The 15,925-nt window shown below is 36.9% G+C and overlaps 1 protein-coding gene across 5 annotated transcripts in view; it reads right to left on the bottom strand.

Moving 5' to 3' along the window:
- LOC122631419 (putative polypeptide N-acetylgalactosaminyltransferase 9) overlaps positions 1-15,925 on the bottom strand; it is a 167,188-nt gene that overhangs the window by 5,456 nt on the left and 145,807 nt on the right. For all 5 annotated transcript variants that reach the window (XM_043817078.1, XM_043817074.1, XM_043817073.1 and 2 more), the window contains 5 exons: positions 10,879-11,048; positions 7,339-7,652; positions 6,636-6,834; positions 6,271-6,440; positions 4,586-4,714 (listed from right to left, as the gene is read on the bottom strand). In XM_043817078.1, coding sequence (XP_043673013.1) covers positions 4,586-4,714; positions 6,271-6,440; positions 6,636-6,834; positions 7,339-7,652; positions 10,879-11,048 — 982 coding nt within the window. The remainder of the gene's footprint in view (positions 1-4,585; positions 4,715-6,270; positions 6,441-6,635; positions 6,835-7,338; positions 7,653-10,878; positions 11,049-15,925) is intronic.

The following is a 15,925-nucleotide window of genomic DNA, read 5'->3' as shown; positions in this document are numbered from 1 at the left end:
TCTCTCTCTCTCTCTCTCTCTCTCTCTCTCTCTCTCTCTCTCTCTTTCTACCTTTTCTTTTTTCTCTTTTCATATCATGCCTGTTCCTACTCCTCCTCCTCCTCTTCCTCCTCCTCCTCCTCTTCTTCTTCTTCTTCTTCTTCTTCTACGTCGTCGTAGTGGTGGTAGAAGTAGTCGTAGTCATAGTCGTAGTCATAGTCGTAGTCAGCGTAGTCGTATTCGTCGTAGTCGTAGTCAGCGTAGTCGTCGTAGTCGTCGTAGTCGTCGCAGTCGTCATTGGTTGTAAGCTAAAATAAAAACTAAGTGACTTATCGATAACTCTTCCGATAGTTTCCTGAAATTTCCAAGATACGGTCAGGGATTCTCGGCCACGGTCCGATTCGGGTAAACGAAAAGAGATTTTGAAATAACCCGAGGCTGTCCCACCAACTCTATCACAACCTTTTTCCAGCCTGCCGGACGTGCGAGAATTTCTCAATGCGAGGAGCGTTGATCTTTCGACGTCAATGTAAAAAAAAAAGAAAAAAGAAAGAAAAAAATATCGTTTCCTTTCCCATTTCCTTTCGGAAGAAAATCTCTAGGAAGAGACGAGACAACTTAAAAAATAATTTTTCACGTTGTACTTTAATACGAAAAGAAAGAAAAATAAAAGGAAAAGAAAAGGAAAAAGGAACGGGTAACGAGAAATAAAGGAATCAATATCGAACATTGTACGATCTAATAATTTCAAACGTTTGCTCGGAAGGTTGCCTCGCCGGTGTCGAAACGCGAGGAAGTTGCGTTATACCAGACACGCAAAAAAGGAAAAGAAAAAAAAGAAAGAGAGAGAGAGAGAGAGAGAACGTTCGAAACGACTCGAAAATCGCATTTACCTCCCCTCCTTTTTTCACCTTCGTCTACCGACTAAACCTCGTCTCGTTTGTCGAGGCTCACGTACGAAGCGTAACACGTGCAATGGAAATTATTCACGCTGTGCACGATTTCTGGACAGGCTCGTCGAGCAGCGAGTACTATAAATCCTCTCCACCCCTTGCCACCCCATTTATCCATCCCAGCATGCGACGGTCGTCTCACCGATGCGCGAGAAGAGGCGTCAACGTGATTTAGTGGAAGATCGGCGCTTCCCTTTGACCAAAAAAAAACAAAAAAAAAACAGAGAGAGAGAGAGAGAGAGAGAGAGAGAGAGAGAGAGAGAGAGAAGCGAAAGGATGGATTAGAAGGAAAGGGGATTCAGAATCGCGATGAGAGTGGGATGAATAGTGGGGGTTTATAGGATGTAAAAAGAAAAGAAAAAAAAAAGGAGAGAAGGTTTGCTCCTTCGAGGCAAAGAGAACGAGGATGAGAAGGAGTAGGACGACGAAGAGAAAAGGATAAAAGGAACGGGATGGCTTCGTGCCTTTCGAGCATGGAAATTGTTATTTTGCATGTCGAGACATTCCGGAGTGTAGCGAGAAGCCGCGTGCAATGCTTTTTCCTGAATATATCTGCTCATTCTTTAATCTCTTCTTCCTTTTTATCGTCTATCCTTTACAACCACCTCTACCTTCCTCCCGCCCTTCGTCCTACCTATCCTTCCTACCCTTTTCGTCCCATCTACCTTCAACTCGCAATCCACACTCTTGCTGTCTCTGGGAAAAATATTGGAAAAAGCGTTCCCTATTCTATATACGCTTCGAAATACGTCGGATGTTGGATACCAGAGAAGAGAAGAAGAGAAAGGAAAGGAAAGGAAAGAAAAGAGGAAAAAAGGAGAATGATCGGGTAGGGGAGAGGGGGTAGAGAGAAGGGGGATAAAATAACGCTCGATACCATTCGCACAACTCCACACCGGATTCCGTTGGCTTCTATTATCATGTTCGATCGACGGACGTATTGCTTTCAAGACGCGCTTTTCCATTGGCCAATAAGAACGAAACGGAAATTGCTCGACGAATTTCCGGGCAATAATAGGGTATCGGAGAAACGAACGTTCCTTTTTATTAATTTAAGCATTAAATCGATTTAGAAAGATATAGGTATTGGACTTTGATGTCAATCGGAATAGCTTAATCATTACTATTTCACTGTACGAAATGACACGCGTTATACAAGATCGATCGTTTAGCGATTACGAATGCCAGAGGAGTGTCTCCGTGCTATGGATATAAATCAAGATCGTGACTGATCGTTAGTAACGAGGGAGAAATTAAAACTGTATTGCTAGAGCAATCCCTACGAGAAATCAAAATCAAATCGGTTTAGATGGTACACATTGAGGATCGATAATCTGGATTTTGATCTGGCAGATACTAGAAGAATCGTAAAATGATAAATCTTTCAAACGGTTTGAATGGTCATTCGGTTATTGATATATTTTCCTGTTTCTTTCCTTTAATATAGAAGACGGATATACACACACACACACACATATATATAATATATATGTGTTTGTGTGTGTGTATATAAAAATTGACTCTTGGACAATATCGATATACTCTAGAGACAAATCGAACAATATCAAGTGGCAATTGACGAATGTCGAATAACCTCGCGTTTCGTATACGTTCAATAAACACATGCGATTCGATAGTAGTTACTACATGTTTCTAGCTGGGTTTACAGCGACGTTTCTTCTTCTCTATGTTTTAAAACCAAGGGAATTCCTGATCGCTGATCGCGGACGAATCGATTTCCGATCGGGTAAGTCGGACGAGGAGAAGGCTCGCGCATCCGACCCGATCGAAATTGCCTCGACAATCGGGACGACCCGAGCATTGTTTCCCAATCGAACCCATTGTTTCCTGTGTCGCAAGCTCGTCGGCATCAATCATCGCCTCTGCCACTAACAATCCTACACCCGCAGGACGTTGTAACGAACCGAGAGGAGGAGCTGCTCGCGAGTTGATCGGATTGGAGGAGCACGGAACAAAAGCCACGAAGCGTCGCTAGCTATGCGAGTACATTTACCTTGCCCATTGAAGACGCGGCTAATCGATTATATAGTCTGTTTGCTTCGTGATCGATGAAAGGCCAAAGCCGACGCGAAATTTGCATGTCAATTGGTGCATCGCCCGGAAAGTGTCAATAGAGAAAGAGAGAGAGAGAGAGAGAGAGAGAGAGACCAGCTTACTTCTAAGATGATACTTGTTCGTCTAGGATAAAGGACAATTTTTCTCTCTTTTCTTTCTTATTTTTCTTTCTTTTTTCTTCTTTTTTCTTTTTCCTTTTCTTTTTAACGTCAATTACGATACCTCGATTACGGCGTCAAAGTAAGTAGAATTTCATCGATCGAATTTCATTCAACAGATTATAAACTAGGAGATAGATACTTGATATGAATGAATTAATGAAGAATGATAATAAAATGATTCGACAGTAATATTCGATGAAAATTTCATTAATAAATGAAAATCACTAAGCGTGCTTGTTTTCTTTCGGATATTACAACGTTCCGTTTCCTTCTCCCCGCTCCTTCTTCCTCTCTCGTCGTTTCCGTAGCAAGCCCGTTGCTAATTAATCTGATTACAATCCTACCGTCTAAGTTCACGCCGATAAATAACATTTTAATTGTGACTTTTACAACGTACAACTTTCCTAACTCGCTTTCAGTTTCAGTAACTCGTCCCTCTCGTTTCTCTCTTTAATGTGCGATCGACATTGTTGCAGGGGGATCGTGTCGCAAGCTATACGACTCGCGAATTATCATCTCCGATTTCGTAAACGAATTTTCATCGTGATAATAGTGCCCTCGGCGCACAAAGATAGATAGATAGGGATAGAGAGAGATAGAGAGAGAAATAGAGAGGGAAATAAAGAGGGATACAAAGAGAAAGAGATAGATAGATAGATAGATAGAGAAAGAGAGAGAGAGAGAAAGAGAGAGAGAGAGAACTGTAAATTAATTAACGAGAAACTCGATTAAAACATATCCGGCAATGTGTAGAACACAGTGCTTTCGAATTTTGCCACGGGCTTACGACTCGCCGCGAAGCCAGTAAACAAACGAGCTATTATCGAAACGATATTGGTCGGTCAAAAAGAGAGAAAGAGAGCGAGACACAGTGAAAGAGAGTGGGAGAGGGAGAAAGAATAACGCATAGTACCGGAAAACGTGTTAAACGATAGTAATTAACGTTTGACGGTACGCTAGACGTTGCCTTCAGAATCACTATAGTAATTATACTGAAGTCTCTGTTTTCAAAGATAGACACGTGTGATAAATTTAACAGAAGATACCTTTAAGAGAAAAATATAATATACAAAAAGTGATATAAGGAAAAGAAAGAAAGTTGAAAAGTAGCAGAAAAGCAAACGCGTCCAGCAGTCTAGCTTTCTGAAAGAAAAAGAAAAAGAAGTCTCTCTCTGCGAGAGAACTGTAATTCGACGCTTTGATGGATCAAAGAGACATCACGGCGTTGTTACAGGAAACACCATTCGTCCTTTTCTTCCCCACGGGTTTGTTTCCTGACATTGGTACGATGTCAGCATCTCTATCTGGTTTTCTTCTTCTATTTTCTATCGTCTTTTGCTCTATCGAAAAGAGCAATGCTCCCCTAACAAACCTAAAGGAAGAGAAAAGCGAGAAACATCCTGTCGGAGATCTTACCTCTCCAGAAGCTACGGCTTCGCCTGGAATGAAGAGTTCCGGATAAATGTTGTCGAGGTACCACTTAAACGACTTGCATCCAAGCTTTTTCCTTAGGGCTTTTCGTTCCGATACGTCCCCATAGTTACCCTGAAAAATCGTAAATCATAAGTTTGGGAAGTTTACCCACCGGGATGCTTACTCGGCTGAAAAAGAAGAAGAGAAAGAAAGAGAAAGAAAGAGAGAAAAAGAGAAAGATTGTGAGAGGAGGGTAAGAAAGGGGAAGGTGAAGGATTTTTACGCTTCGATGAACAAAAACGTGAAGCTCGTCCAAAAGCAAGATGAAGAACAGATGATCTTGTTCGATAATTCAGCGATGATTAAGATTTTAATTAAAGTTAGAGCCCTGTATTTTCGAATTATGAATATGCGGATAAACGACGTTAGCGTGATGGCTCTTAAATCGTAGGATTCGTTCGTTTTTTTTTTTTTTTTTTTTTAGTTTATTCCTGTAAAATTTTATATCCTCTATCGACGAAGACGATCGATCTATTAAACGTTAGATTTCACGATACGATAAGTGAAATTAATTAGAGTCAAACCGTGAACAATGTGTCAAAATTAGAATTATTATATACGTATTTGTAAAATGTATATTTGTGTTTTTATTTCTGTACTTTCTTATCAATAATCAATGCCAAGAAATTGATTAATCATTATGTTATACATATATATGTATATGTAGTTATATAGAAAATAATAATAATAATAATAATAACAATTTTTTGTAGATAGTTATTTAGAAAAGAATCTTTTCACGATATGATCGATAATTTGACGAATTGATCCAATCGTTCAATAACAAATTATGATAGAGAAATCTCCTTTGTCGTTTCGCTTGTCTTCTTTTATTTATCGCTCGAGAAAGGATGTCAATGTGAAAATCGGAAGACGTATGTACATCGTTGGTCGTCAAGAAGTTGGAGCTACCGGCGCAATCCATTTTATTTGATCACTTCGGCCCATCGATCGTGGCAGGCCCGAAGACAAGGAACGAATGAAGATCGACGATAAACGATAAATCGTTATAGCCAGGAGTAGAAGAAGCCAAGACAGGCGAGTTATCTTTACTCGAACCTTCCTCGATCGTTTACGGTTTCCTTTTTACGAGAAGTCCCGAGTCATGCTCCTTTCCATCATCGACCACTTGTGTAGCTTATATCGCTGTCTTTCATATATATATATATATATATACAAGCATAAACTATATCATTCTCCCTAACTCTCTCTGTCTCTCTTTTTCTTTCTTTCATTCCTTCGTTTTCAAACTTTTTCTTTTAACAGAGAAAAAAATTAAGAACACCCAACGATCTATGAGGTCTTATAAAATTTTCATCAATTTCACTCGGAATCTCTTTCCGCAGAAACATCCGTGATAAATCTTGCAAGCATTGTCACCCTCGAGAGAACTCGTATGTCACATTTCACGAAGTTAAGCAGCCACACGTCGCTTCTCGTAAACGAAAACCGTGAAAGAGGAAGGAAGAAAGGGAGAGGTAGAGGTAGAGTAAGAGAGAGAGAGAGAGAGGAAGAGGGAGAGGGAGATAGAGAATCAGAGAGCCAGAGAGAGAGAGAGAGAGAGAGAGAGAGAAGCTAAAAACCGAGCGGTAGAAAGGTTATTCAAGCAGCAAAAGAGAAGTGCTCACCTTGTCGTGACCTATCCTTTGGTAGTAGTACTTGGCGTACTCGTCCAACCACACTTCACTCAACCTTATGCTATTCCTCTTGAGCACGTTCACGCCGCTACGCCACTTGTAAGGGGAACGCTTCCTGAAGATATGACCCACGTGCGAGCACGGCACTATTTCCAGTGTGCCTAAAGGACAGTTAACGCTTTTCGAATTAAACTTTGAAAAAGAATTTTCACGCGAAACCTACGGTTCGATTTCGTTCTTGAATCATGGCTTACAGTCACGTACGTAATTTCATTCATCTTATCATCGCGAATCAATAATATCAAAGATACGATATTTATATCGATCCTATCACAAATTCGGAACAATGAGATTACCTCCGCACATCCAAGTCTTGAAGGACAGCTCGAGATTCTCACCGCCCCAGATATCGAATCCACTGTCATATGTACCGAGTTTCTCGAAGAAAGCCCGATCTATCGAGAACAAACCACCCGCCATCGTTGGCGACCAAACAGGCTCCGCCGGATTCTTATGCTTTTTCTTCTCTCTATCCGGTACCGCGTGCCAGTTGAACTGATTAAAAAACAGAAGAGAAGGTCGTAAACTTGACGGGTTATTTAGCATAACGACGCTCTCGCGAGATGAAAAGAAAAAAATAAGAAAGAAGAAAAAAAAAACAGGAAAAGAAAAGAAGAGAGAAAGGAAGAGAATTTCAAACTACTAACTTTCTACTTGTTTTCTTTCTTTCTTTCTTTCTTTCTTTCTTTCTTTCTTTCTTTCTTTCTTTCTTTCTTTCTTTCTTTCTTGTCTCTTTTCTTTTCTTTTCTTTTTTTTTCTCTTCTTTCAAGGAAGAAAAGATTATATTGCTGAAAGAAAAAGAAAATGAGGCAATTCACGTTATACAGTTCTTAGTCTTAATCGACGTTTTCCAATTAAAATTCCTTCCAACGTATTTGAAAGGAAAGGAAACGGAGAATCTCACTTCGCTTACTCACGTTTCCATCTCCGGATTTATACGGACAGTTTCCTTCTCGCGCAATCGTTACTTAAATTAAAGTCAAGCCTGGATTGGTTTACCTGAAGATTCCAATCGAACCCACCGACGTTCACACCACCTGAGTCCCTCCAATGGTACTCGAGTGTAGCGTCATCGATAACATCGATCACCGGACAAACTACCGTCGTTGGATCTCGTGCGATTCGATCCAAAAGAGGTTCGAGCCATCCTTCGGTACACTCACAGTGACTGTCCAAATACGTGAGGACCGGTGCTTTGGCAGCGGATGCTCCGAGTAGACGAGCTCTGATCAAACCTTCTCGTTTTTGAGCACGAATGATCTTCACCTTTGGATAGTTCATCATGTAATCTTCCAACTGCCGCTTCAGATGAGCTGTTGAACGATCGATCGATGATTTCTTTTATTTCTTCCTTTCCTCCTTTCTTTCTTTCTTTCTTTCTTTCTTTCTTTTTTTTTCTTTTTCTTTCTTTTTCTTTTCAAAAAAAAAGATAAAAATAAAAAAATAAAATAAAAAAATAAAAGAAAAAAAAATAGAAAAAAAAGAAAGAAAGGAAAAAAGAACGAACAGAAGTTTCAAAAAACCAATATTTCTCTATTGTTCGATATCCTGTTTCATTGAATTTAATTAAAAATACAACGGGAAATGAAATAAAGATTTTTTCTTTTCATTTGGAATTTATTCTAGACACACACGAGCACACACGAATGCATCTAGTCATATATTTTCCAATTTACGATTTAAATTTCGCATTTCGACTGGGTAAATGTAACCGGTTATTTACACGTTAATAAATTGAAACTACTCAAACAATCAACACCATTCCAAATATGTACGTGTTTCTCAGCAACCCGAATATGTTCTAAAATATGTAATGATATGTATTAATGACGCATAGCAAGGACCGTATGACGTTGTCGTCATTGTAAGACCTAGTATAAATTGTAATATTCATATCAATTATACTAATTTATAAATCATAAAGATTGTCGTGTGCAAATTAAAAAGAAAAAAGAAAAAAAAAAAGCAGTATCTGCGATTTTTTCACATTCATAAAATTGAATATAGAAAACTTTTATCACAGTTCTATCACATGTAACAATTATAAAACGATATTCGAGAAAATTAAATAATACTTTTACATTTTCATAAGATATTAATTTTGATGTTGTCAAGTGCAAAAGGATTATATACATATACACATATATACATATAGAGAACCTCATTATATACGCTATTAATAAACATAATATTTCCTTTTCGCGAGAAACTGTTAACGTTTCATCAAAAAGTATTTCATTTTATCGTTTTTTTTTTTCTGGATAATGGAGAGAGCTTAAATATATAAAGTTTTACCGAAAAATTTTCATGATGTCGTCTCCTAATATTTAACATAGAATGACCGTACAAAGATACAACTATCGTACACGATATTTAGATTTACGAGGATACGGGTGACCACAGAAGTGCGCTTCAGAAGGCTGAAGTAATTAGTGGACGTCCCTTGATTTATTCTACGTTACAATAGCTTTGCAAGAGAGCCAGGACGGTGATCCTAAATCTACACGCTCTAAGCTCGCTTGACTATGGATATGGTTTATAAAGGGATTCCGTTCGTGGATCGTTGTGACCCGCGCGTTATCTTCCATTCCTGTTTGCTCTATGGAAATGGCCAAGGAAATCGATAAAATCCTCGGAATGTTCGCGACGCGGTTGAACTTACATCGAGCCCGCATACCATTTGCATCTTTGAGCGAAGAAGAAGAAGAAGAAAAAGAAGAAGAAGAAGTAGAAGAAGAGGAAGAAGAAGCCAAAGACACGGATAAGGCTTATAATACTCACTCTCAACTCTTTTCTTTTTTCTTTTTCTTTTTTTCTTTTTTTTTACTCTGATAATGAGGAAAAATTTGCTCTCTGAGCAACACCATTTTCTATTTTTTTCCTTTCTGCCGTCTGACTCCCCAGAATGATGTAAATGGCGACGCACAAAAACGAGGAAATTTTATTAACACACACCTGCGTGGACTGACACAAATTGGATTTTGATGTAAATGTAAAAAGCGTTTTTATGCCATACCCCTTTTGCGGTACAATAAAGAAGATTGACTACCTCTAACGTTCTCTTCATATTTTCTTTCTTTTTTTTTTCATTTCTTTTTATTTTTTATTTTTTTCCTTTAACTCTTTCTTTTCTTCTTCTTTTCTATAAATACATCTACAAATAATGACAAAGCCGATAACTAAAGGAAAACGATAGGGGCGATAGATTGTTTAATGTAAAGTATAACAAGTTCGAAAGAACTTTCTTTTTTAAAACTTTTTTTTTTTTTGAATGAACTCGCGTGTTCAAAACGAAGCTGCCGCTTTCGTGACGTGCAATCGGACGACGGTAGCGTGGAAATCGTAGAAAATAAAGAGAGAGAGAGAGAGAGAGAGAGAGAGAGAGAGAGAGAGAGAGAGAGAGAGAGAGAGAGAGAGAGAGAGAGAGAGATAGAGTGAGACAGAGAGGGAGAAGGAGAACGAAGGAACTTTATTATCTCGTTTCTATGATAAAATTATCAGCTGGTCCCTATCAAGGTAATCAAGGTTACATAGGTACACGTTGCTTTTCCCTTATACAAAAGTCCACGCGAGTATGTTTATGAAGCCCACTTCCGGTCACTAAGGTAGCTTATCTCGAGCTTTTAAACAGAACTAGTACGACCAATTCGTTTTCTTCTATTTTCGTACTCGTTGTTCTCTCTCGTTCTTCTTTTTCTTTCTTTTTTTTTTGCTCATAGATATACGTGGAACATACATATCTAATCTTCAACGATCTCAAAAAACCATCAATGTTGGTTTCCCTTTTGCAGTCTTTATTACGCGAAAAGAACGACTCGAATGAATGAAGGGGAAAAATATAGAAAAAAAAAAGAAGAATAAGAAGGAAAAGAAAAAAAAAAAGAAAAATACTTTCTTTCATATCTCACGAAAAGCAGATTGCACATAGAGATCGATCTATCGATGCGTATTGACATTTTTAAATTTTCTATCGAAATATGATATGGGAATGGATACACAAAGGCAGGAAACGAGGAAAGAGAAAGAGAGAAGAAGAGAGGGAGGGAGAGAGAGAGAGAGAGAGAGAGAGAGAGAGAGAGAGAGACAAAGAGCAGAGAAAAGGATATATATATATGCATATATATATATATATATATATATATATATATATATATATATATGAAGGGAGATCCGATTCTATTCATATCAAGCGTGGTTACGTTTCAACTGCACCAAAGAGAGATATATTGCAATTAATCGATCTGTCCTGAAACCATAGAGTGACGCAAAGTTAACGAACGATTCGAACTGAATAGGAATACGTTAATAACCACGTACTATTATTATCATTATTATCATCGTCATCGTCATCGTCATCATCATCTCGATATCAATCTTAATGTTATTTGATTTCTACGTATCTACGTATCTATGTATATCGATGTTATCGGGTATATCATAAATAAGTATCTTCTTTAATATAAGACTGATTAATTAGAATTTATCTTTTCATTTCTTTTCCTTTTTTTTTGCTTATTTTTTTTTTTTTTAATTACTTACGCATATCCGAGAAATCATCAACGAGAATAATTTCTTGTATGAGCTGATCCGGTGATCTGTCCAATACAGAGTGAACTGTCCTTAACAAAACCGACCAGGCTTCGTTGTGAAAGCAAATAATCACTGCAGTAGGCGGAAGATCCTTCAGATATCTTCCAGGCTCTTTACACCTGCGTAATAGAAAATAAAAAAAACATTGTTATGATTTCGTACGACGATTCCATGAGAAATGACGTGAAATGCGATTAACAAGTTGTTCGGACTCTACGTGCGATTGGAAAAAAAAAAAGAAAACTGTAAACAAAACTAACGCGAGGATATATCGTCTTTGCGTATTAAATATATATGACCTTGCGCAACAAACTTGCGTATTAATTATATAACAATATATTGAAGTATATGATAAGTGGAAAGATAAATGAAAAAATATTTAAATGATTTTACGCAATAAATTGCGTCTTAATTATATATATATTATATTAATATCAAGTCGTTAAAAATTGGTAAAATTTTTTCAATCCTTCCTTCGCTTAGACTTCGCAGATTTTTCTTCTCCTATGGAAATCACCCTTAAACTTACAGAGTTACTTTCCGCAGAGTGGAAAAGAAGTTACTGTGCTCAGCGTAGGAGAAAGTCGTCGCGTTTCTCATTCGATATCCGTACTTGATTCTCTCTCTTTTTGTCGTTCTCATCCTTCTTCGGCTTCGTCACCGTCAGCTTCCCTCGATTCACCCTCTCCCTCAACCCTTTCTTCCTCCCCCAATAGGACTCTCTTTTGTCGTCGGAAAAGAGGATATCGATGTTCAACGTTAAACGAGTAGAAACGATCGAACCGTTTACCGGCTTAAAGCAACTTTCCACTTTATTCATCTGGCCTGATATTTCACATTCAACATTTATGACATATGCATATGTATGCGAGTGCACACACACACACACACACACACACACACACACACACACACACACACACACACGTACATATGCACCCAAGCCGATTATCTAAAAATAATTTTCATATCTTCGTCTTAACGAAATCTTCTAATATATTTCATTCGATTTACAACGATATGTGATTTCATGTTCATTCGATTGAATAAAATTATAGTAAATACGTTCGACTGAATCGAATATATTACTTCGATTCAGTTCATTAAATTTTTAATCTCCGAATAATGAAAACGTTAATGACGTTCTTTTTTGTCTTCAGTTAATATATCTGTTGTGTAAGTAAAATATTGAAAAATTTGATAATCCCTGAATTCGAGAGAAAAGATTGTCTTCTTATTCCTGTAATATATTCCAACTTGAAAGATCGGCGATGGTTGATAAGACTATCGATCTGAATCACGCTACATTTGACATTTATCGGAAATGGAAGGTTCGGTTAGGACGGCGAAGGGTCGGTCTTCTCCTCGTTTATTTAAAATTCAAGTCATAACGCTTACCTCCGAAATGTTTTGCTTGATCAGCGAAGAAAATAGATCCTCTACTTTACCCAAGCTGATTTTTGATCCTTATCTAAGAATTTATGCGAATCATGTTTCTCCTGCTAAAATAATACTTTCTCTGCACGAAATGAAGGATGTACACTTTCAATCTCGCTGTGCAAAGTTTGCGCTTTTTTGAAATAAACCTCGATCGGTCTTTGGCTATTCTTTCCTCATCGATTATGTTTCATTGCGACATTATTCGATATACATTTTTATTCTTTTTTTATTTTTTTTTATTTTTTATTTTTTTTATAACATTGTCTCATTTCTCTTCAAGACTTATGTAAAACCGATAACTTTATGTAAAATCGATAATCGTTCATTGTACTTGATCTTTCCTTTCTTCTTTCTTTTCTTTCTTTCTTTTTTTTTTTTTTTTTAAATACTTTAAACAAAGTTCAAAATGTATACAACTTTTTTTCTCACTGAAATTTCCACCGACTTCTCAAAATGTCTTAAAGGATTAATAGGTTGACATTACTTAATACGCTTTTAATTAATACGATCGAAAAAATAAAATAAAAGGTAAGAGAAATAAAGTTTATTGGGTATCGTCGTATCCGTGTATACTTCGGTGAAGAAGAAAGAAAAGACAAAAGGAAAAGAAGATTAATGTTTCAATTAAAAGAGGGCAAAAATACAATACTCGTGAGTGCAGGTTCCACGAAGCGTCGTAAAGATTCGGTAATGGGCCGAGGCTCTGCAGACTTTCGGATATATGTATAGTGTTCTACTAACGGGGAGGATGTCCATGATAAAGTGTTTCTCACCTCGCACGGAAAGTTTCACTAACGTGGTAACCTTTTGTAGATGTACATGCACTATTATATATATATATATATATATATATATATATATATATCCTCCACCATCCGTGTAAACAAAACTAGAACATACTACTTTCGTGATTTTCCACACGCGAGAGCATGAACAGAATAAGCTTTGTTTTCGTGATAATCAACGATCGGTTTTCGAATTATTATTCAAATGTCTAACAACGATATCAAAGTGATACGAAAAATGTTTAACACTCGTTTTGTACGGGAATATACTAAAATCTTTCATATAACAAATCGATATAAATCTGTACAACATTTAAAATTATGAGACACGTTTTATTTTAATAAACAGTTTTCTGTAAATGTTTGATATTTTATAGATTTATCAACGATTAAGACGAGAGACGTATTTTCGTTCTAAGATATACTTTTTATACAAATTTATATAAATAATATAAATCCAAGAAAATAATTGATCATAGTACCCATCGATATTTTAATGACGTTTATCTCTCGTACTGCTAATTAATTGTTAAAAATACCAATGATATAACAATCTTCGGAATTATAAAAGGAAAAACACAAAAAATATAACTCGGAAGATAATTTAATAATATTCCGTTATTGTTCCTCGCGATTCGCAAAACGATTTAATGTGATTTCAGTGATGTCACTGAACTATGAGAAGCATTGATAATCGTTTAACTGCAATTCAAAGTAACAAAAGAAAATGTATTCCATTAATCGTCTCTCTTCGTTGCTTTCAATCATTGTGATTGCGATTCTAAAATCGAATTATCGATGATAACAAAACTCTCAACTTTCTGAATCAAAAGAAATGTAATTATTTTATTTTAATACTCTCGTCTCATGGTAATTTACTGTCGTTATCGTACATAATAGAATACTTTGAGAAGCAATCGTTTTATTCTTCGCAAGATTCAAAACGATCTATTATTTCTATGAAAATATCACATTCTAAAGTGATATAAATATCGTATAAAAGAATTCTTATTATCTCTATACTTTGTAAAATATGATTTTCAAGCAAACATTAAAACCATTTAAATCGAACATATTCTTCTCAGAGAAAATTTTTCTTTTTCTTTTTCTCTTCCTATCATTAACGAAGATATTCCCGTGTGCAATTATAACTTACTCGTCCGATATATTCACTAGTCGTTCTTAAATATAAATCAGATAATACGATTTTACTGCTATAAATTTCAATCTAATATTCATATAAGTTGTATGTACCTATGTACAAGGTATATTAAAATTAAATGAAGGATAAGAGGATAAAAATAAAATAGAGACGAAAGACAAAAGGGATGAAGAAGGGACTATTATTACGAAGAAAAAAGATATTAATTTGACATATATCAGAACGAACTGTTAAGAGCATCGTGGATATGGATCTTTGCAATACGAAGGATACTTTTCAACGACGCTGAGAGAGGATTGGGAGAAGAGAATGATGGATTGTGTTTACTCGTAATAAGTAAACATTCTCCATGCTACTCATCGACCTCGTCTCTTTCTCTCTCTCTCTCTCTCTCTGTCTCTATCTCTTTTTCTCTTCCTCTCACCCAATGAAAGAGAAAGAGAAAGAGAACAACCACGAGAACGATTCGTATGAGAGTAGTCTCACTAACAAGCATTCTCGTTTGCATCCTATTTCTACGAGCCCACGTAAAATCTCGGTACACATCCCTTTCGCCCCTATTCCCACTTTCAGTTAATATGTATGTATGTATGTATATAGGTATGTATCTATGTGAAAGTGCACGAAACCATCGCATACTTGCGTTCTATATATGTACGAAAACGATATGCGAGACTATTGCGAAGTTACGTCGGTGAGATCTAAGTGATGTTAGTCTAATGCCAATAGAAAGGAGGAATTTCACGAACAGATTTACTAATAACGAGCGTTGTTTTCATCTCTCAACTCGTGCGTGTAAAAGTCGTATCGCTTTCTCTGTCTCTTTCCTCTTTCTATCTCTCTTTTTCTCTGTAGATTTATAAACTTTCTTTTCTTTTACAATTTTAAATAATGATAATTATATTAACGCTTGCTTGACTTCACATGGAATACGATCAAGCGAGAAAATTATGACTCAATATTTATAATTTCTTATGAAATCTCGTTTATGTTCTCTCTCTCTCTCTCTCTCTCTCTCTCTCTCTCTCTCTCTCTCTCTCTCTCTCTCTCTCTCTCTCTTTCTCGCGCGCTTTCTCTAAAAGCTTGTTATAAATAAGACAACTTTGAGTTCGACGTTCGCTCGAATGAAGTTTTTGGGTGAACGACGAACGAACGAAAGGAAGGTACAAGAAGAATAAGAAGGATAAGGCTCGTTATCCTCGCGTCTGGATAAACTGTCATGAGAAAGAGAAAGAGAGAGAGAAAGAGAGAGAGAGAGAGAAAGAGAGAGAGTGTGAGAAGACGGAGATAAGGAGAGAAGATGGAGAAGAAAGATGGAGATAGGCGGAGAAGGAACTAACGTAATTATCAGCATCCCCAAACAATCGCCCTCGTTAGCCATCGTCCAAACTATTACTTCGGACGAGTCCATCCCGGGGTAGCTTACGAAGCGAAGACGCGCACCGGTAGCGAGTAAAACGAGCGAGAGAGCCCAACGAAGAGTAAGCGAGAGCGAACTCTGCAACTTTTAGAAAAGCCGGTATTACTTCCTGTCTGGAAGTGAGCCAAGTTTCTAGCTGCTTATTGGTCGACTATCTCTCTCTCTCTCTCTCTCTCTCTCTCTCTCTCT

This window comes from Vespula pensylvanica, chromosome 9 (genome assembly GCF_014466175.1).
Source record: "Vespula pensylvanica isolate Volc-1 chromosome 9, ASM1446617v1, whole genome shotgun sequence".
NCBI lineage: Eukaryota > Metazoa > Arthropoda > Insecta > Hymenoptera > Vespidae > Vespula > Vespula pensylvanica.
This window is presented reverse-complemented; position numbering and strand designations above follow the sequence as displayed.